The sequence below is a fragment of the Paroedura picta genome, chromosome 1 (assembly GCF_049243985.1).
Source record: "Paroedura picta isolate Pp20150507F chromosome 1, Ppicta_v3.0, whole genome shotgun sequence".
Taxonomy (NCBI): domain Eukaryota; kingdom Metazoa; phylum Chordata; class Lepidosauria; order Squamata; family Gekkonidae; genus Paroedura; species Paroedura picta.
Window position 1 is genome coordinate 48,482,811 of NC_135369.1, and position 23,744 is coordinate 48,506,554.

At 42.1% G+C, this 23,744-nt stretch overlaps 1 protein-coding gene and 1 long non-coding RNA gene across 5 annotated transcripts in view; both read right to left on the reverse strand.

Moving 5' to 3' along the window:
* Positions 1–3,114: 3,114 nt before the first annotated feature.
* The window catches only part of PPM1B (protein phosphatase, Mg2+/Mn2+ dependent 1B), a 71,114-nt gene continuing 50,484 nt past the window's right edge, over positions 3,115–23,744 (reverse strand). For 3 of the 4 annotated variants that reach the window (XM_077337487.1, XM_077337493.1, XM_077337479.1), the window contains one exon: positions 5,662–6,648. In XM_077337487.1, coding sequence (XP_077193602.1) covers positions 6,349–6,648 — 300 coding nt within the window. In that variant the 3' untranslated portion in view covers positions 5,662–6,348. Of the gene's footprint in view, positions 4,971–5,661; positions 6,649–23,744 lie in introns of those variants that run through there. The other variant, XM_077337502.1, reaches the window with a different exon arrangement.
* Positions 9,954–23,740, reverse strand: LOC143837545 (uncharacterized). The gene is made up of 2 exons (XR_013231012.1): positions 13,386–23,740; positions 9,954–12,283 (listed from the first exon to the last, which is right to left on the reverse strand). It is a non-coding gene; the product is annotated as an uncharacterized LOC143837545 (long non-coding RNA).

A 23,744-nucleotide genomic window follows, 5' to 3' on the forward strand; every position in this document is an offset into this window, starting at 1 on the left:
GGTTGGACTAGATGACCCTGGAAATTCCTTCCAAGTCTATGATCCTATGATTCTACCCCTATATGTTAATATATTTGCATCTTATGAACAGTATTTTAAAAACTATAATGAAGGGGGTATTGGAGAGAAATGTTTTTAGAGTCATGCACTCTTTTTGATATACATAACTGCATTGTGCAACTTCTTTTTTTGCTTCTGAATCCCCTTTATACCTTTGTTTTCCCAAATAAAACAGGAATTTGGTCTCTTTAGCCTGGAGAGAAGGTGACTAAGAGGTGATATGACAACCAACTTCAAACACTTGAAGGGCTGTCATATAGAAGCTGGAGCAGAGTTGTTTTCTGTTGCCCTATAGGGTCAGACCAGAAATAATGGGATGAAATTAATTCAAAAGAATTTTCGGCTAAATATCCAGAAGAACTCCCTGACAGAGCAGTTCCTCAGTGGAACAGGCTTCCTTGGGAGGTGGTGGGTCCTCCTTGTTTTGAAGTTTCTAAGCAGAGGCGAGATAGCCATCTGACAGATATGCTCATTCTGTGAATTTAGGCAGATTGCAAGTGGGTGGGCAGAAGAGATTGTGTTTGAGCTTGGGTATTGTGACCCTTTCTTGCATGGCTGATCACCGCTTTGAGGTCAGAAAGCAAATTTCCTCCTGACCAGACTGGCCAGAGATTCTTGAGTGTTTTTTTTTGGGGGGGGGGGCACAGAATTGGGGTCACTGTGGATGGGCAGGTAGTTATGAATTTCCTGCATAATGCAGGGTGTTGGACTAGATGACCCTAGAGGACCCTTCCAACTCTAGGCTTCTATGATTCGATACACTAAGATCAGGAAGAAAATCCTCTGTGTGGCATGTTCAGTGCTGACTAACCAGTCCATTTCTTAACCTAATCAACTGACTTGAGTTATGAGGATAAAATTAGTGAAGGGGGAAGCAAACATGCATACCCTGCAGAAGGTGGGTATTGGGAGATTTGAGGATTATCACCTGCTTGGTGTAGTGGTTAGAAGTGCAGAATTCTAATCTGGTGAGCTGGGTTTGATTCTGCGCTCCCCCACATGCAGCCAGCTGGGTTGCCTTGGGCTTGCCACGGCACTGATAAAACTGTTCTGACTGAGCAGTAATATCAGGGCTCTCTCAACCTCACCCACCTCACAGGGTGTCTGTTGTGGAGAGAGGAAAGGCAAGGCGACTGTAAGCCGCTTTGAGCCTCCTTCAGGAAGAGAAAAGGCGACATATAAGAACCAGCTCTTCTTCTTTATGACTATTGCTCCCCACGGCTACTAAAACGTGTGGGGGGAGGTTAGCTGACTGGGCACAAGGGGGCGTTAGTGTCTTGAGAGATTGACCATTTTAAAGAGACTGGTGTGTCCACAACTAAATCCCCCCCTCCAAATAAAACTTTACCTCCAAACCAAGTAGACTTCAATAGTCAACCAGCCTCAAAATATTCAGTTCTTGGGTGGTGGCTGTATAGACACTAAACATTCCTAGATGAAGGGATGGCTCCTTTCCAGTCTCATTTCAGGACTGGTTATGGGACTGAAACAACCTGGTAGAAGATCTGCACTTGGAGATAGACAGTGGGAAGTCACTTTATTAACACTCCTGGGTATCTCAGCAGTTTACCTGATAGTTTTGGAGTGGACGTGAGCTTAATTGAAGCTTAATCCTGTCAAGATGGGGTTGCACTATCCTTAAAAGAACAGATACACAGTTTAAGGATGTCCTTGGACCCTGCAGGTGGCAGCCGTGATCAAAAATGTCATTTTATCTGCTTCATCTGCTTAGCCAGACTGGCTGCTGTGGTGTATACCCTGGTTACATCTAGATTAGATTCTGGCAACCTTATATATGGGACAGTCCTTGAAAAGTGTTTTGAAACTTCAACTAGGGCAGAATGCTGCAGCCAAAGCCTGTTTCATTCCAGTATTTTACCATAGACAATGGCTCTTAATTTTTGTTTGCAGGTACAATCCAAAGTGCAGGTGTTGACTTTTAAAGCCTTTTGGCTTGAAACCTGGATATTTGAAAGACCACCAAATCTCTTTTGAACCTACCCAATCACAATTGCCTTTTGATGTTCTGGTTTGAGTGCTTGCCATCTAACATTAGGAAGGTAGCAAGGCCTTCTTATTCATGACACCAAAATTCTGCAGTTTTGGCCACAGGGGGACTTGTCTTCTCTTTCTGTTGTCATCTTCTGCCAAAGAGAAAGAGGCTTGTTTTGCATAGCATTCCTTCAAAGATCCCTCCTTCCTCACCTGTTTAAAAATTTTGCATGAATTTTTGTATGTATTGTATTTCAGCTTTGGTTTTAATGTATTTAGCTTTAAAATGTGCCTTAAAAATCATATATATTTGTATTCTGTTAGCTTCTTGCTGGCCCTGTTGAGGGTAGAAAGAACGCCAATTTATGGAAGGTCTCACTATCAAACATTAAACCAGGGTGCTTTTGTCATCCAGTACACAGTACACCATGATATATAGGCAACTCCACTATACATCAAAATGAAAGTTGAAAGTGCATATTTTTTTCAGTTATACCAATCACTGTAGAGCATATTTCAGATTATGGTAATAATAATCTAGCCTCATTTCCTATTTATCTTTAAAAAATCTTCATTCCTGCCATTGGTATCCAGATGTAACACTGATCTTACACTCAGTGCCAGGATGCAGTATCAGGGAAAGGCCTCGGCCCCGTCTTATTGATGGCCCCTCCAGAGTAACTGGTCAGGTACTGTGTGAGACAGAGTACTGGACTAGATGGATCACTGGTTGGTTCCAATTTCCTTCAATTCCCTCCAACCTACTCCAGGGAAGGCACCCTGTACCCCAGCAACTTTTCAGGGAACACTTTGAGCTGCTGTGGAGGAAACTGGCAAAAAATACCCCCATCCCTTGCACTTGTGGAAATTCTTGATGGGATCAAAGCCAATATGTTTAGGACTATCAAGAGATGGATGGCTGAAACATGTAATTGCTCTTCAGAAAATAAACATTAAAGGGCCATGCTTTTAACAAGTTAAAAATCATATTCAGATTATACATGTAAGAACATATCAGCATAAAGCAACTGCATTCTAAATCCTTCCCCACAAAATAGCACCTTTCACTGTTTTAGCAATCCTTTATTGAAGATAACAAGTTGGTTATGTTCACTGTATTGTATGAAACATCACAATATCATACTGGGAAGGTACTATCAGTACAGGATTGGACCAGAGCAGACAGTCTGAACAATAAACCATTTTGCATTCTTCGTTCCCTAGCTTTAACAACCCAAAAAAACCCAGTAGGGACAAATACCTGTTAACATCATCATTTAGAACACTTTAACTTACAAGGCTAAAATCTAATGAATAAATAAAATATATTGTGGCAATAATCCTCTCTAGATGCCCTCCCCCCACCCCCCTCCCCCCCAAAATCAGATACACAATGAACCAAATGATTGGGAAAGCTGCCTGTAGGCACCAGGTTATAAAGAGTGTACATGGATCTACACTCAAGTATGTGTGTGTGGGAAAGTTACAGAAAAATACCATGAATTTCATTTCACACAAAACCAGTTGATGACTGTCGTTAGCTTAAACTACACACAAGGGCAATTACATCCTGGTTGAAACACAGTTTAAACAAATAGGAAAATGTTTACAAGGCATCCACAGCATGTAAATCATGTACAGATGGATACATTCATTGTTTCCCCTCCCCAATAGCTTTTATTTATTTATTTTTTAGATAAATACTTTACTCTTCTCCACTTTCAGCATTAACTGGACTCAATACATGCACAACTCAAAAGAATTAAGAAAAAAATAAAGTTATTGCAAAAATAGAATTAAACTAAGAATTTTCAAGTACCTTACATGACGGCCACTCTGTACCATGCCCATTGCTTATAAAATGAAAGGTCACTGAACCCATGAAAATATCTCTAATATTTTCTTAGATTTAAAATAGATAATTTTAGTTGTATTTATAGTAATCTCAAAGTGATAATTTGAACTTTGTAAATAATGCAAACAATTAAAAATTATACCCATATTACATAAGACCTCTCTTCTCTTAAGCTGATAGAAATCAAAGGAAAAAACTATAGAAAACCACATTTAGAACAAAATCACAATTTACATTATAATAAAGGCAAATATTCAGCATTAAAAAAAAACCTTGCAGCAATGAGTGAGATGTCAAAGCAAATTACAACTAACCATAAATTAAGTTGTTTGGTTTAAAAAGATTTCTTCTAGCAAGACTTTAAGGATGTGTTATACACATGCGTAAAATTCATATTGGTTTTAGATGCCTAAAATCTCCTTATATTATTGCCAAATACAATTTTTCTTAAGCAAGCAGTAGGCAACATATCACTTTTTGGACACTGTAGGGAAAAACCTAACAGTCTGGTAATACAGGTAAAACTGGAAAAATTAAAAAAATACACATCCTATAGCATATTGCCCAACTGAAATGACTTCCAAGCCCGAGCTTCAAAAGCCTTCCATCTTGGTAACGTGAAGTAAGTAACTGTCTTGTTATAATTATCTGCACTTTGTCGTGTTCATATTGTTAAGTTTTGTTAAATCATAGTGTGTCTTCAGAGTACAACTACAATCCCATGGTACGTTATGTACATTTAGTGATGTGCTCCCAGCATTATTCCTTCCTTGGTTTTTAAGGGCTCAGGCTCCATAAAGATGTAACCAATATGCCCAAGGCTGGTAAAAATACTGTAGTACAGGCAATGCTAAGAGTGGCAATATCAGAAAACACAAATGTGAACAAATGATGGAAAATCCTAATAATTTCTCTGCCCATTTCACAAAAGTGTTGGAAATCCACCAGAATTTTTCCCTTGTATTGAAGAAAACTGATTAAAAGTTTTTCCCCCATTTTTCATATTCAAAAGCATTTTAGTAGATCTGTAAGGCTACCATGGATCTTCTAGATCGCCAGCACCCTACAGGGAAAGAAGAGGGAAATTGTTAATACTCAACTGACCTAAAAAATGCAGAATCCATGCTGACCTGAATCCCAACATAAGATATCTTATACAAAAGAACATTAAAATGGCCCCTTCTTCACACATTCAGGCTGGACTCTCAGAGGTTCATCATCTGGTCTCTCCCACTCCCCCAGCATAATAAAGACAATAAAATAATCAACTGTCATGAATCCAAACCACCACCACCCCAGACTTACCAAGTAAGTTTGCCTAGCTTTTAGCCACCTAAAACTTTTTAGAGTTCCAGGCTGGTTTCTATGGGTACATTTGAGGGAGCATTCTGTGAGTGGAGCACTGATCACATCTCAAGAGTCAGAGATGAGCTTAATACCCCAACAAAGGTACCAAAAGCTATCACTAGTTTTATTAACTCCTCTCATTGTATACCTAGTGAACTACCATACATAGAAGAATTTACTAAAGGAGACCAAACAAGGAAATAACAACGTTAACTGCATTGGCATTGATGACTCCCAAATACAATGAGCATGTAAGGGAATTAAAATTTTGTTAATATTAATAAAGTCCCCATTTAAATTACACAGTTCAGTCAATTATGCCTAAATAATCCAACATTTGTAGTTGCTGTGTTTGAGGGTAGTTTCCAATAGCAAAACTGCTTAAAAAAAGTCAATATGCATTCAAATTATTCCACACATTCTTTATTTGATCTGAAACATTAACTGGAACTAAACACTAATTATAAGTACATTTATCCATTGGATACATAGTGCTATAAATCCATCCTGAATACAGTGTTAGAAAATGGCATACAGATTATATAGTCCAAATTACAGCCTGATATTACACCATTTATTTTAATTACTAATGCAACATGCCTGAAGCCTGAAAAGTAAAATGATGGAGTCAAATACAAACATGCAATATCTCTATCACCAAGGCAGTCAAAAAATGTGGGATATGCAAACTAAAAATTGTGGATGGCAATTTTAGGCTTTACCAAAATGCAATTAAAATCTAAAAACTTTCTTCCACCAAAATGCACTTACAGTATGACATTCTTATTATGGGAAACAGTTCCAGCTCTATGCCATAAAATGTTAATCCACACAACTCCTGACCTATTTCTACAAACATCGGTGGCCTATATTCTTCCTGCGCAGAGGACTCGCAGTGACAAATCACTCTATATACTACAGTTTACGATGTCTAAGACTCTCAGAGAGCACACTCCCACTCAACCCACACCAGCATGCCTTTTGTTAGGTAGCTTTACATATAAAATTAAGGATAAAACTAGATTTCCAGGGTGAGTAACAAATACTGTGAGGGATTATATAAGAACCAGTCAACTGTATGGCAAATGGAGATATCACATCTTTTCATCACACTGTTCATCATTCAGCTCTGAATCTTCATTAGCACTCTGCATTTCAGGAAGCTGGCTTTCACATCCTGCTTGGGAGTTACTGGATCCATCACCATTATCTGAAGTTGATGCCGTAGAGGATTCATCAGCAGTGCATTCTTCTCCCTGCATTTTAGCTAGCCTGTAACTAATCAGCATGTCTTCCAGAAGGTGGCGGTAGTTCCCCCTATTAGTAATTCTCACTTGTCTGAGAGCTTCCACCAACTTTCCCTGTGTTCCACCTTCAGCAGCTACGTGAGGTTCCTTATTTAAGATTCAAGACCCCAGAATCAGTAGAGAAACTAGGATATTTTAAAGTATTTAATACATTAGACAGGCTACAAAAAAACTTCTGTGCCCCCAAATCAAGCTTTCAACCAATCTCAAAGTATTGTTGCAGTTTCATTTATGAATGTTCTTTGAATGTCCTACAGGTTAGCTCTCACTTTATGACATATCAATATAAAGAACCACACTTTCATATCATATTATACCATCTGATGATGCACATGGCGTTCACTCAAGTTCACAGTAAACTGCTGGATACAATTTATAATTTAGATCTTTGAAAGTTACACTCTGATGATCTTTTGAAACCATAAAACAACAAATTTGAGAACAGCTTAATTAAAATTAGTTGCTATTTATCTTTTAAGAACATTATGGTCTAGCTCCAACATTAATACAGGGATTCTTGCTTATCCAGAAGAAACAGCCAACTTGCATTATTCAGGGAAGCACAATGAATGAATTACACGCAGTCAAGGATTGATCTATCCAGAGGCACACAACAGGGGTTATTGTGCATCTTTAAAAATTCTTCAGCAGACATCCTCAAAACTCAAACTCCAGGTCAAGAAAATCCTATACTGGATTACTGTAAGCCTTCTTAAACATGGGGTTGGAGCCAATTTTTTTTTTTTAATGCACTGAAAATTTTTCTATCTGCAGAAGGGCAGAGTGATTTTTACCAGTTTCCCTCGCACTGCAGACATCCACCCTGCCCATCATGCCCAGTATTCTTTCAGGGAGTCCTCTGATCCCAGGACCATTACAAGGAAGGGCTGCTAACACCTTGAATCCAGCCAGAACACAATAAAATGTTAGGCTGTTTCAGCAATCCTAGCGCTAGATCAACTGACTTCATTTTGAATAGTCTCATGTTGATCACACTGTTTGAATACGTGCCTGTATTGTAAATAAAAATACAGAAGTTGTGCCTCAAACATTTAGAACACTAGCACTTGCTTTCATCAATAAAATTGTGTTCCATGAATTACTTCTTGTAGTGGAAGTCTGAAAAGCTTTGCTGCAATAATAACAACTCAGTGTTAAAAACTACAGCTGCTCAATTATGAAATACAAATATACTTAACCATTAGCCACTCCCTACACCAATTACTAAAATCATTAATCGCATAGGACTGAAACTTCTTCCATAATTTTGATAACTCAGAAAACCTTTTTATGCACACATTTTCTAGTTTGTGCTCTCCCTTCATATTACAAAGTATTTACTTAAATCTTAATGACATTTGAAAAAAGACAAATATAAGCAATATGGGGAGACATGGCAAAAGGTTTCAAAAATAGACTCCTCAGATAAGGAAAAGAACTAATTCTGAGTCCAGTACCACCTTAGATAAGGGTTTGCACATCATTACTGGAATAGCAGCAGCATTAGCAACCCTAGTGAATATACAGACTAGTTTAACTGGCAAAATATTTATAACACATATTCCTATTTGTTCAAGAAAAAGAGTTGGTTTCTCACTTTTCTTTACGCTAAGGAGTTTTAAGGCAGCTTACAATAACATTCCCTCCCTCTTCCCACAACCGGCACCTTGTGAGGTAGGTGAGGCTGAGAGAGTTCTGAGAGATCTGTGACTGGCTCAGGGTCACCCAGCAGCTTCATGGGGAAGCGGGGGGGGGGGAATCAAATGCAGTTCTTCAGATTAGAGTCCACTATACCATGCTGGCCAATATTGTCTGTCATATTTGATTATGCAAGTTGTCATAAATTAGGGAAATAAACTCTGTAAGTGATTTACACTGGTATGTTTTAGGACAATTTTCAAAATGGGCAAAACTTTGAACCCCAAGGAAGTTCATACAAAAGATAATCAGCAGATCATAAGCACTGTCCCACCAATAACTGATGCCAAAGGCCATGAGGGATGGGGACTTTCGTGTAGCTATAATTCATTTGTGAAGCTCCCCTCCTTGCCACTATGTTGTTCTCTTTTAAAGTGCCTGATTTAAAAATTACTTTGTCTAAGATAATTGTGAATTTCCTTCTTCAATTAGTCACTTTCACTGCTGTAAAACTAATTTTATACTTGCATGCATTCGCTAATTTTCTGTCATGAGTTTTTCCCAACTAACTTTAAATTCTGATCCGCCCCTTCCCACCATTGTTATATGAAGGTTACATTATCGTTGCTTTTCTTTAAAAAGTGGTTCACTGGGTTTCATTAATATACACTGCCTTGAAAATGTTACGGTTATGAAGGGGGTATATTGAAAAATTAAATGTTTTTGGTGAGAGCAGTCATAAACTGGACACATACTCCTCCAACAATGATTATGCATTTAAGGTATCATTCTTTGCTTAATTTAGGATTTGCTTCACCAGAGTCCATGTTAGGCCAGCTGAAATCCTTGTGATATTAAAACCTTTATATATGAAAGGGAAACTTGGGCCCTCTCCAGTTTTCTATTTCACCTGATGCATACAGCTCGTCCCACTCTGTATCAACCAAGTCTGGCAAGTCGAAACTCAAAAGGTTTTCTAACAGGGAATATTAAAAAGCTATCAGGAGCTAATATGCAGTTCACAGCTTACATTAGTGTGTGTGTGTGTGTGTGTGTGTGTGTGTGTGTGTGTGTGGGGAGAGAATCTTGTAGCTTCCGAGGGTATCAGAAAGCAGCTCCTGCACAATTTGCTATGCTTTTATTGTCAACATTACAAGCATAGCCAGAAGGAAAAGTATCCAATTGTTCCATTATAGCTGTGAAGGAAAAGCACACATCTTGTTGCACTCTCTCATCCTGACTTAAAAGCAAACAAAAGCAGGCCCTTGCACTAGACTAAGAAGACTAAAGCTTGTGCTTGACCTCCAAGCCAAAACTGCAACCCTTAGTTAAACTCTAGTTTTCAGTTCTATTCTGGAGGACAATGGCGAGTCATACTTGTATGGTTCAGGTGTAACGAATCTGCAGGGGGAGAAGGAATTGCAGCATGTGACGGGAGAAGGCAGCACAAGAACCCAAGTCTTGTCCATAAAATGCAAAGCTACAGCAGGCTGCATTACCTCTGAACCATTTCTCAGTATTCGGGAATGCTTTCCATGGCAAAATATGAGTTGTTTCCTCTGATTCCCTTATGCAGAGAAGTCTGATGATGGTGGAACCTATTACAAAGCTAAGGTTGAGATTGCCATTACGTTCACTTGGAAGTCAACTCACTCAAAAGAGAGGTCTGCTTTTAAAATGCCAAGGTGTTTAAAACTGAGATGTAAGGGAAAGAGCAATTAAACATTGCTTTATTCAACAGACTGGAGCAATAGTACATTTAATACATTTTAATTAAGCTGTTCACACAGAGTACAACACATTTGAACAAGATGATATGCCCAACAAATAACAACACCTAAACAGAGCTTTTAGTATGCAGTCTCATCTCAGGCCAGTTTATCTACTATTATTCTTTGCCCATTTTAATGTAGGTATTTATCTGTGCATAAATGCTTAATCAAGGATAAGACACTGACAATAAAAGTAGCACCTAGCGCACCAAGTTTTCTTTGCTGTACCCTTGAATTACTTGTGGCACAAAACTAGCCCAGTCTACATCATGTGGTGACTAACACTGTCTGACAGAACAGCATCGTTCAAAGTAGGTGGAGTACACTAAGTTTCGGAAATTAATGGATACACATACTGAGACTGGTTTGGACCAAAGCTGGAGAAAAAAGCAGCCCAATAAATTGTTCACAACAAATTTTAGTACAACAAAATAAAGTACAATTTAGATGTTGCAAGCCGCTGCACACAACAGCAGAAGCAAATAACTTTCTACCCCTTATACACTAATGGTACAGTTTAATATAAAGTTCTGTATTGCTCTAGATAATGATATTTAAATTTCTGCAAGCAAAATCATGCCCTGTTATACCACAGAACATTTAGAGAGGGACAGTAGCTATTAGGGATGGGCATGAACTGTGTGACCACCCAAAACTCATGCCAAATCCTGTCCAGATTGGGGCTTAGAAGGGGACATTTGACACACATGTGATTATAATGAAATCTCCAAGCTTTTGGGTGTGGTTTGGGGTGGCCCATAAAACAAAATTCACCCAGGAAAAACAATGGTGTGAAAAAGCTAGACAGCAGCGGGGGTGGTGTTCTCCAACCTTGGAAATACAAACAGGGAACCTCCAAATACTACCTGGCAATAACAGAATTCCCATTCATGATCTATCGAAGAGTAGGACGAGTGTGTGTTTCCTTTGTTGGTGCTGTGGTTCTAGCTTACTCAGTCAGGGGCTAGGGAGATTTGCTTTGCCCGGAGTTCCTCTGTGTTGGGATTTGTTTTTTGTTTGTTTGTTGTAAAGAATGGAAAAATCAGGATTCAATTCCTTTTTCACATAGCAAGCATTTTTATTTAGAGGGATTTTCCTGTCTGCTTTGGGGAGGGGGGGCAGCTCTTCAACTTAGTTCTCTGCTGTTTGATCTCTCCCACACACACGCACACACACACACTGGGCTGCTTTGGGGGCAGCGTTTGTCTTTACTACCCACTGACTTCACTTTACTGACCACTGCTCTCCATCTGAAGCTCCCCCTACTTTCCTGCACCAAGCCGGTTTTGCTCTCCAACTGAAACCCCCCTCACACACACATATATACTCTTTGGAGAGGGGGAAGAGTCCCAGTCTCTGGATTGACTTGAAGGGATTTTAGTGCCCAGGCCTCCAAGCCTAGTTTGAAACCACCCCACAACTGACCTGCTTCTCCTCTGGGGGATCATCAACCTGTGTCTGCCTGCTTGTTTCCTTCTCTGCCAACTGACCCACCTGAGCTGTGGCTAAGTGCTTGCTCGGTTAATATTTGGTATCATGAGAAGGAATGAAAGGGGTCAAGGTTTATGGCCACAAGAGAGTACCATCATTTTCCCATATGCCAGCCTTTCTTAACTTTTTTTTACCTCTGAGAAACCCTTGTAACATTCTTCAGGCTTTGAGAAATTCCAGAGGTGGTTCCATTGTGCAGAATATGGTTGGGAAGCATAGCTGTGTACATACCCACCTGGGAAACCTCCCCTTCCCATCCACTCCAGACCTATCACTGGCCATTTTGAAAGAGGAGGGTGGGTCATATATGATCATATCAAATATATATTAAAAATTTACTCCCACCTATTTGGGAAACCTTTCCAAGGCCTTCAAAAAAACCCAGGGTTTCACAAAACCCTGGCTGAGAAAGCCTGTCCTATGCCAAGTGGTTGTGGGTGACACTACCTTCTAAGTGGATGTCAAGCACACTACCTTTCAACAAAATGATTGCTGGTTGGCCAACCTTTCCTCCGGGCCCTGATTTTTCCCCTGGGCCTTTCCTCCTTGCCCGTGCCACCATCATCCCATGTCTCCAGCTATTTCCTTTCACTTGTTCTCTGCTGTCAAGGTGAAACTGATGACCTGGCTGCATGGGCATGGGGGGACATGACCAAGGGCCTTGTTTACAAGTGTCTTTTTACATGCCACTTTTCCTTTTCTCACTGGGCCTTCCCTTCGTTAGATACGTTGATCCAGTCCTATTTCACTCTCATTAATAGCAAGCTGACTGCAATACAATCTACTGTTCACGGGTGGTTCCATATGTGATTACCCGTGCCCTCCCTTTCCTGCCTGATGGCTGAAAGGAAAACCTAGGAGTACCATGTGCAGCCAGAACTCTTTGGGCTTTCCTTCCAGTAGGTTGGGAATATGGGGTGAGTACAATCCATCACTGGACAGTTAAAGAAGAAATATGTAGAGTCCTATAGGTGCTATATCCTTGCAAAGTATGCAGAGGACTTGGATGAGGAAGAACTGGGAACCTTGGCCTTGGAAGCAGAGGTGGCGGACTCTACTATGAGCTGGTCCCAGGTACGGGAGGGAACTACAGATACAGAATTCCTGACATCTCAGGCCCCAAACCCAGGAGGCTTCCAAGAGCTGCAGACGCTCCGCACCTTTTTTGATGGCTTGGCGGAGAAGCTGTCCTTCTTCCTGGTCCAGGTGCAGGCCTATATGGATGACAGTGGGCATCTACTCCTTGATGGAATATTGAAAGTGCACAATGTGAGTGCCTTCCTAGAAAAAGGGGCAGCCAACTGGTATGTGGGGCTGCACAATTCTGATGCTGCAGAGCTCCTGAATTACAACCTGTTCATGCAAGCCCTGTAGTCGCACTTAAAAGACCCATTTGTAGGCTGAGACCCTGCGCGAGAAGCTGCAAAACCTGCGGCAGGTACCAAGATATGTTTGGCTTGGCTGTGGCGGTATTACCCTAGTGTCCACCGGAGATTCAGAATATTGATGTTTAATGAGCCTGGATGTCAGGATCACTATCACTCTGCAGTTCTGCATCAAGAACCTTGGGAGCAGCCTCACTGTTCATCTGATGCTGAGCATGCAGAGGTGGATCGAGAAGAATAGGAGTCTCTCCAGAGAATATTGGGATTTGCAAGATGTGTTTAAGGAACAAGAATGTGATAACATTTATCCCCATTGTAAAGTAGACTGTGCTCTTGAAGCCTGGAGAGCCTTTGCCCAAGGCAAAAATTTATTCCATGAATCTGCAAGAAATTAAGGAACTATGGAAATTCCTGGCTAAAAAACTTAGCCTGTGGCTTTATCAGACCTGCTACTTTGCACATGGCTGCTCCAGTACTCTTTGTGAAAAAGGAGGATGGGTCTTTGCGTTTGTGTATGGTGTCTGAATGCTATCTCCACCTCAAATGTTTATCCCCTCCTGTCTATTAAAGACCTTCTGGAGCAGTTAGGACCAAGCAAGGTCTTTACCAAACTTGACCTGAGGGAATTGTATTACAGGATGCAAATTAAGCAGGGGCATGAACATCCCACAGCTTTCAATACCCCATTGGGCCAGTTTGAGTATCTTGTGATGCCATAAGGATTAGCAAGTGTTCTGGGAGTGTTTATGAATCTTATAAGCCAGGTCCTGCATGACCTGTTGTACAAGGGAGCCTTGGACTACCTTCATGATATTTTGTTATACTCTGAAATGATGGAGGAGCATGTGAAATTGGTGCAGGAATTTTTGAAAAGATTGCAGTCCAACCATCAGTACACCAAGCTCTCTAAGTCATCCTGATGTCCAGCCGCTGCTGAGGCAGCTGCATTGGTTGCCAATTTGTTTCTGGATCAAGTTCAAGGTTTTGGTTTTGACCTTTAAGGCTATACATGGCTTGAGCCATACCTATGTATGGGAACACTTACCTCCTTATGTCCCCCGCAGGGCACTTTATGAATCTACTGATGGTCTTGGGGCCCTGGGCGGTGTGCCTGGCCTCAACTAGGGCCAGGGCTTTTTTGGTCCTTGCACCTACCTGGTGTAATGAGCTCCTAGAAGAGCTGTGGGCCCTGACAGAGCTCTCTTGGTTCTGCAGGGCCTGCAAAATGGAGCTCTTCTGCCAGGTGTTTGGTTGAGATCGGGTTGTTGCCCCCCCCCCACTTCCTATGCCCAGTTTTAGACTGGGACCGGATGGTGGTGATCTATCCCTGGTTGTTCGATCTCCTATTTTATGACTGGAGTGCATGCTGGCGAAGGAGGTTCTGAGTCGTTGGGAAGAAGTTTTATATTATAGTGTTATCGCCATACAAATAGTTGTATTATGGGATTTATTAGAAATTGTGTTGTTGTCATGTTTTTAGGATGGATTATGTTGTTTTATGTCATGTTTTATTGTGAACTGCCATGAGCCAGCTTGCTAGGAGCGGTAGTATATAAATCTAATAATTAAAAAATAAATAAGTGTAAATTCCATAAAGAGAATTTTCTAGGCTACTGGGTGTGCCCGCAAGGGCCCAAACTTATTAACATGGGCCCCTGGGAGACATGGCACTTGGATAGCTCGAATACTTCGAGCTCCTGTTCCACTGAGGGTCAATTGCTGCTGTGATTGACAGAACCGGGTTTTGGGTACGCTAACTCACCCACCATCTACTCAGGAATTCCTTGTGAATCTCTGGGGCCTCTGTTCCGCAGGGAAATTAATTTTCCATGGAACGCAAGCTCAGTGTGCACAGGGTCCAGTAAGTGCCGTCCGCCATTTTTAAACTTTTTTCTTTTCTTTCAACTCTGCAATCTACAAAGCTCTTATTTTAATCTACAAAGCTAATTGGATACTTCCCTGCAATACTTTCGACTCATTATAACTCCGGAGTGAAAACAACTGGCAGACATCAGATCGAGCCTATAAACAGTGAGTGGGGGTTTCTCCCGGCACCTTCTCCCCTGGAACAAACTCTCGGCATGGAAAGCTGCTTTCTTGAATCTAAGCAAGATAGAGTGTAAGTGAAGCTAATTCGTTCCTCTACTAAGATTTACTGCAAATGAATGCTGTGAACTGAGGGGAGCACATCTGCTAAATTCCAAGACGCAAGTATTTTTCTGTTCCTCCGTTTCTCCCGTTTCTGGCTCTGCTTGAAGCCACCTCGATATGAGGCAGGCTAATTCTCTTTTCTAAGAAGAAGGTCTTAAATCAACTCAAACTAATTAGTAATAGCTCTTACTGCATTTGTTTTGGTTTTCGGAGATAAGAGATAAGAGCCGTGGGTGGGAAGATCTCGCGAGAATTCTGTTCCAGTACAAGACATTGCTTTACTGAGTTCAATATCATAACAGACTGTTGCTTTTCGTTAGGACTCCGTAGGACCTCTACTGGTTATTTGCAAAATTGCCTAAGACTAAGAAAATTTCAAGCCTAGAACATGTCTATGCTAAAAAAATTTGCTTACTTATTAGAGATACAAACTCAAGACCTGAAAGCATTTACAGATGGCTTGCTTAAAAATATGCTCAAGGAGTTCAAAGGCGGCAAGGAAGAAGTCTCTAACAAGAATGATGAATCAACAACAGTGGCTGATGATAGCTCTAAACAAGGTGGAAAACTACCAGCAGAAGAGAAACTTGAAACTATGGAGATGGAAAAGGGGATGTCGGAGCTTTGCAGCCTAGATAAGGACACCCTACCTAAGAAGACATACAGCCACTCTAAAGCAACAGTACACAAGAACCATGGATCTGCAGTGAAAGTAATCGATTGAAAGGAGCTTCTTGGGAAAAAAACTGTACTGATATTGGAGCCCAGGAGGTACAACTGCTTCAAGATTCACCGATGTATACTCCGAGGGAAAGACTACAACTGCACTTTCTAAGCCAAAGGCCAACTGGACAGAACATAAGTCAATCGGAACAACAATATGCAACAAGCCTCGATATGAGACCCCCTTAAGAAGCTTGGGGAACGGAAATAAGACACAGTGGTTGAAATTCTTTTCCTCCTTTTTCCTTTTTTCTGTAGCCATATAGGCAATATAACTAGTTAAGGAGTTAATCTGGGGTCTAAGATCTTCTAAGTAAGCTGAATTTGTATTATCAAATCTAACTTCGTAGTGTCTACCAGCCCAAAATTAAAGCTTAATTAAAAGGAGACACTTAATGGAATGGGTTTATACTACCATGTAAGTGTGGGGTCTTAGATTTCCTATGTTAGCTGAATTTGAATTATTTAACATATCTCTGTAGTGACTCTTAGCTCAAACTTAAAGCATAACTAAAAGGAGGCACCTAACTGAGGAGGTGTAAATGTAACTAACGAAGACTTTATTTTACTAACTAATGAAAACTCTATTTTATCATTTTTGGTATCAATAATGTACACCTATATAACTTAACAACCTATATATATATAAATTTTCCTTTTTCTTTCCGTACAACTAAGTAGGCTTTTATTTTTTCCTTTTTTCTTTTCCCTAGTGGAAATGTGGATGGATCTAAGACCATGCTAAGTATAAATTGTTTATGATTGCTAAAATTGTTAAAAACTAGGAAAACAAATGTTGAAATGATGGTAACAAAGTAGACTTCTCTTTTTAAATGTGGTGGAAACATGAAAAAGTGTATAAGCTTTGGGTAAAAGTCCATAATATTGTAGCCATGTAGAGTCTTATAATCTTAAATGAAGAGAAGAGGGTTTTCAAGAACAATGGGGCCCTTATCTGGTTTACCTAAAAGGGGATTGAAACGGGGTATCAAGTGTATCAAACGAAGAGCATAATGCTTTTCTTTCTGTATCAATAATGTAGATTACTTGCATTGTATCATCTTTAAATATTTTAAAAGGGGATTGAAACGGGGAACTAAATGTATCAAATGAAGAGCATAACCTTTTTTCTTCTGTACTAACAATGTAGATTGCCTGTATTTCATTATCTTTAATCCTGGAAAATAAAAATAAAAATCTTATAAAAAAAAAAAAACATGGGCCCCTGGCTGCACCAAACAGCAATTACAAAGTGTCCTCGGATTTGCAGACTTCTATGGAATCTTCATCCCAAACTTTGTGCAGGTCAACCTTCCCCTTACAGACTTGTTGAAGACAAAAAAAAAGGGGGGGGGGCAAGGTGTAAGCAGGCTGGCTTCCAACTCAAATAGTCTGCAGAATGTTAAAAGGCCTTTGAGGAGTTGAAGAGGCTTTTCACCTCAGAGCCCATCCTCTGTCAGACTGACCCCCACACGGCCATTCATCCTCCAGGTAGATTCTAGCGGTGTGGCTATGGGGGCCGTGATCATCCAGAGGGGGGGAGGAGAGGAGGGATTGCATCCATTTGCCCATCTGTCAAAAAATTCAACGATAAAGAACAGAACTGGGCCATATAGGTGAAAGAGGCAGCCTCGATCAAATTGGCACTCTCTACTTGGTGGCAGAAGGCTTCCAAACTGCTTTTGAGATTTAGAAAGACCATAAGAACCTGCAGGCTTAACGCCACCCCACAAATTAACCGCCAAACAAATTAGACGGGTGGAATTCTTAGTTCTTTTTTCGCTGAAGCACCTCCCAGGAAAGCAAAAGTTTTTGGCGGATGCATAGTCCTGCCTTCCCCAACAAATAAAGCATAGCAGACCCAGTAGAGGATTGTGTGTTCAATCCCTGCCACTTGGGACTGGCTGCTGTGATGCAGAAACAGACTGCCCAGCACAGCGCTTCCCCCTAATGGTTGGCTACAAAACAATTAGGGGGGGGAGAGATGGTGAATTCTCAACCTTGCGTTCTGGGTTAGAAGAGAAGGCAAAGGCAGCTACACACCTGGAGATTTTAAAACTGTGTCATGACTCAAAGACTGCTGGGCATTTGGGGTTTGTGAAAACCCTTAATCTCATATGCCTACATTATTGGTGGCCTTCAATGCCAAAGGATGTGGAACCTTACGTGCAAGGGTACCTAGTCTGCCTTACCTCTAAACAGGCAGGAGGCAAGCCTAGAAGGCTCCTATACCCCTTAGAGACTCTCGGCACCTTGGAAAGGTATTTTTATAGATTTTATTACAGATCTTCGTCCCAGACAAGGCAAAACTGTAATATGGATGGTGGTTGATTTGATTTCTAAGCAAGCTCACTTCATCCCAAGCCTTGCTGTCCACCACCGAGAAGTTAGCATCATTGTTTATTTAGTACGTCTATAAACTGCATGGGATCCCCAAGGTGCCTAACAGATAGGGGCCTCCAATTTGTTGCCAAGTTCTGGCAGGAACTCCTGAAGCTGCTAGGGATGAAGCAGGCTCTGACCTCTGGCTATCATCCAGAAACAAATGGAAAAATTGAAAGGGTCAATCAAATTCTAGAAGAGTACCTGCGTTGCTTTATTAACTACCAAGAGACTGACTGGATTGACCTAGCTGAATTTGTTTATAACAATGGGGTTTATGCCAGTACTGGAATGTCACCATTTGAGATGGTTTATGGAACTAACCCGCTAGCTGCGGCTACATGGGTTTCTGATCCTGACAGTTTGGGCTGCCTTTGTACAAGCAGCTTGGCCAGACATTATAACATCCTTGAACATGGCTAAGAGAATTATAAACAGCAGGCAGATAAACACTGTAGTCCCGAACCCCTGTGGAAAGTGGGATATCAAGTTCATCTTTCTACAAAACATCTACGTTGGTCCATGATATGTGAGACTGTTTGAAATATCTAGGATTATAAATGAGGTAGCTGTAGAGCTTGATTTGCTGAAAATGTATAAGAACGTGCACTCTGTGTTTCAGTCCAGCATGTTGCTTTGCACCCCTGAACCAGACCAGGGGCATCCTGGTCCGAAGGCTCCAAGGCTTCAATTTCAGTGTACATGGATGAAAATACCCATTATGAAGTTAACCAGTTCCTGGACTCCAGACTGCATCAGGGCAAAATAAATCTTGTGGACTGGAAAGAATTCCCCATGGGGGGTAAAAAGTGGGTGGATGCAGCCCGTGTTCGAACCCCTGGCTAGTTCAGGACTTTCACTCAGCCTACTCGCTGAAGCTGTCCACCTCATCTCACATTCCAGGAGGTTGACCTAAAGGGGGGAGAATGTTTGAATCCTCATGCTTCAGCCATGCTTTAAGGTGTTTTGTAGCTAGCTGCCTAGAGTTTAGCTTTGTAGTAATTAGAGCAGCTTGCCTCTGATGCATGGTTTATGACACTCTCCTTTCCCCTCCTGCATTCCATTCTCTCTCTCCCACCCCCCACCCCCGTTCCTGCCCTTCTCATTCACTGCCTCATCCCAGTGTCTTGGAGTCTGGGTTCTTATCAGAATGTTTTGGCTATAAAACACCGGCCATTTGTAGGGACTTCTCATGAGGGGGAAGGGATAACCAGAGAACGATATATGCAAAGCCCAATTCCGTCAATGCTTTGAATGAGTGTACTTACTTAGCTCAATAAATGAAACTTTTGCTTAAGTAATAGTTTGCCTTTTGACTTAACGAAGATCCTCACAGTAATTGGGGATTATGAGGCATGGCCATATCCTTTTAGGGTGTGAGCCCACCTAGGTCCAGGTCCCCAACTGCCTGTGAGATCAGGCAAATTTGCTGGACAGGATAAGTTCCAGTCCTGATGAGTCCTCTATCACACAGGACATGCTCAAATCCTCCTACGTTTTAAAAGCAGAACCCCCTCAGGGCCAGGTACATCACCATAGGCACATGCTGTTATAGATGCTGGTCATGGTTCAGACCCCCAGAACCCCTGGATGGAACCACTATAGCCAGTTGGCAATACAATTGCGAGGTATAGCCAAATTGTCCCGGGATACTGGGCCTCAGGACACATTCCAGAGCCTTTCCTGGCTGCATTTTGCTATGGCCATGTTGCGTTGTATCTTGCTTTGTATGCTTGTGGTATGGAAGCATAGAAGGCCACAGAGTCTGACTACCCCACCCTTCCATCAAGGTGATTGCTGTGACTGCATTGCCAGGATTTTAACCAGGGACTTGTCCTAAAGTCTTTCCCTCTATTCAGTTTGGTTTAATATTTAGGAGTGCAGACTTCTAATCTGGCGAGCTAGGTTCAATTCTGCACTCCCCCACATGCAGCCAGCTGGGTGACCTTGGGCTCCCCACAGCCCTGATAAAGCTGTTCTGACCGAGCAGTGATATCAGGGCTCTCTCAGTCTCACCCACTTCACAGGGTGTCTGTTGTGGGGAGAGGAAAGGGAAAGTGACTATAAGCCGCTTTGAGACTCCTTCGGGTAGAGAAAAGCAGCATATAAGAACCAACTCTTCTTCTTTACTCCCTTTGGGCCCCAACTCTCAGTCATCTCCCCTGTGCCATAACTACCTTCCACGAACCACCTAAACCTATTGCAGGCAGGGTGATCATTGGGCCTAGACTTTTAGGTTTGAGCACTGGTATGGCCAAAGAGGTGTTTGAGGGTCTTTCCCTCCTATTCCTATTCTCTTTCTTTGTTCCAGGCTCCTCAAGCCTCAAGGAGTTTGCTTGTCTGGGCCTGCTGACAATTGGGATGTATCCTATTATTCTGGCCAGCCATGGGCTCCAGTCCAGGACCATCTCCTCTGACTTGCCCTGCTGACAAGTTGACTGCTGTTTGCCAGGGTAGGGCAATCCTTCTGTGGTGTTCCTGTGTTCATCAATGATGGTCTTTCTCTCACTGTACCTGCAAGCTGGTGCCAATGTGTGGGGCATGACATATAGCATGTAGGGGAATCTATGGGGGTTTCCTAATTTTTGGCCAGGGGTCAAGATCCAGATAGATATTCATTTCGGAGTTTTTGCTGTAGATCTAAGTGGCTGTATGGGACATTGTGTCCAAGGGAACTCTGTGGGCTTCTGCTCTTGTCTCATGTCCAGCCTTTCACTCTAAATGATGGCTTGAGTCAGGTCAGGTGCTGATGGGGGGAGGGCTGGACGGCCATGCACTGTGATCACCTAGTGGGGCAACTTACAGAATGGAGTCAATTGCCAGACTGAGGGGCAGGGCATACACGAACCATCCCTTGGTGTCACCTTGCCGACAAGATAGGGAACTGATTAGAAAACTGCACCTAAAGAGTGGTTATCAATGCTATTTTGTTAGATTGGAGGGATGAGCAGTGCGGCACGACATGACTCAGTACTGGGTCTGGTACCTTTCAAAATTTTTATCATTAATATGAATATGGATTGGAGGAGGGGGGGGCTACTCATTGAATTTGCAGATGATATCAAATTCGGAGGAGTAGCAAACACCCCAGAACATAGAGGTAGGGTTGGAAAAGTGGGCAAGTGAGAAAAAGATGCAATTCAATAAAGAGAAGTGCAGACTTCTGTATCAGGGTCACAAAAATGAAATGCATTTTTACTGGATGGGAGATACTTCTGGATAGCAGTATGTGTGAACGAGATCCTGGGGTACTTTTGGACTGTAAGCGAAATATGAACAGACTTGGGAATGTTCAACCTGGAGAAGAGGAGGTTGAGAAGGGGCATGACTGTTCTCTTGAAGTATTTGAAAGGCTGTCTCTTGGAGGAGGGCAGGGTGCAGTTCCTGTTGGCAACACAGCATAGGACCGGTGGTAATAAGGTTAAAACTACATGTAGAAGGGTATCGGCCAGATATCAGGAAAAAAAATATTCAGTCAGAATAGTTCAGAAGTGGAATTAGCTGCCTAAGGATGTGGTGATCTCCCCCTCACTAGCGGTCTGGACAGCTACTTATCATGGATTTAAGCAGCTTTAAGCAGCTTCTGGACAGCTACTTATCATGGATGCTTTGGACTGATCCTGCATTGAGCATGGGGTTGATGGCTTGTATAGCTCTGTCCAATGCTATGATTCTATGAGTAAAGATGGCTCTTGAACGAAGGAAAGCCCCCCCCCCCCCCGGAGCCATCAGTCTTTGTTGTTGTTCATGATGGACTCAGTTTAGATCTGGCATTTGTGGAGAGGCATTGCTATCTTCTTCATCTGATGTTTCCTCCTCTAAATAGGAGCCTGACAGGTCCTCCCTGCATTCTATAACTCCATCTTCACACTGGGAAGGTGACTGAACAGAAGGTATGGATGACCCTCCTGGGGTATATCTCGTGTCAAATGGCTTTTAACAACTCCTTCACACTAATCTGCTAGATAGATGAGCATAGGGGTCAAGTCCAACTTCCAGAGGGAAGCATCTTCCTTCTCATGGTGCCATTTTCCATCCAGGTTACACAGCCCAGACAGCCATCCTTTACAACTCTCATCACTATGAAGGTGACTTGTGGGGTGTGACAACACCAATCACACCAGTGTGGTGCTGGGGGTTTCTGAATTCCATTAACGTTACATTTTACCAGGTGTGACCAGAGAAAACTTGTGCTTGGGAAGGAAGTGGGACTTTCCCTCCAATATTGGCCATTCCCACTCAGTCATACCACTGGCAAGCATAATCCAAGGCCAACTCCCCAGGGTAAACCAACCAAGTCCTAGTTCCCAGGGCAACTTTTCTTCCTTGGCTGCTTTCCCTGTCCAGACCACACAGTCCTCTCACATCCATCCTTTTTTGCCCACACTGCTGGCAGAGCAACTGGTTGCAGGGCCCGCCATCCATCCCTCTCTCCCTGTGCCTAGGATTTAGTCATTTGTTGTGGCAATAAACTTGGAATGGCTGTTGTCTTTGCTCCGCTCGCCAAGGGATTGCCATGACCACATGTCCAAGATCCTTACCAGAGATATGTCCTGAAGTCTGGGGTCCCTCTCCATTTCCTTCCGTTCTTTCTCTCTTTGCTCCATTTGGGCTTCAATTTTCAGCCACCGCCCCATGTGTAACAAGTGACTCCCAACCACCAGCAACCTGCTCCATTCATGGACAGGGAACTTACCAGGCCCAGACTATTGTGCTGTGCATGCAGGCAAACCATTATGTTGGAATGAGCCATGGCACCTTCAGGTGTGGGACACTGTGGCATTCTAGTCTATGATGGCCTGGAGTTTTCATAACAATAGATTATCAATACTTTCTGCTGGCCCGGGGTCATTGTTGACACAGCATGGGGGCTCCTATCTGGAGTTACCCTGGCCTTTCAGTATGCCTTCTTGGAAGGTGATTACAAGGCATAGCTGAATCCCTCTGAGGTGTTGAGTGGGAGTTCATTGGGCTACGTACTAGAGCCATCCCTGATTTTGTTTTGCTTGGGCAGTGCTGGGGTGCATCACTTGGGCAACTAAGGTCATCCCTCTGGCAGTGTGACTGGACTTGGGGGGGTGAGTGTGGTTCAGTTTGGCATAGAGGCTGGGTTTGGGAGTTTTCCTGGTTTGTACCCATCCCTAGGAGCTATACTACATGGGAGACATTGTTTTTAACATTTTCTTGCCTCTCCCTTCTGCTGTAGTGAAAAATGATCCCTAAAATTGTTGTACTGGGAATGATCTGTCCCTCAGAAACAGCAGTACATGGGACATTTTGGGCTGCAATCAGAGGAGGGATGTGATAAAGTCATACTGTGCGGTCAGAAATCACTCCAGCACAGAATGACTGTCCATAACCGAGAACATTTTTTTTGACATGTTGCATATAAAGTATGTTTATACCAGTTTCTGACGGTCTTAAAAGAATGCTTAATTGCTGACCCTTAAAGCAATAACAGCCATTTATATTAAAGTATCTTCAGAAAAAGATACCTTGGGAAACTTATTCCTATTTAAATTTAAACGTATTTCATGAATGTCAATGATCAGTGTAGTTCAGCATACATACAGTAACCTCCTACACTGAAATGTCATAATTTCATAATATGCATCGATGAAAGCCAGTAAAAATTAAACTT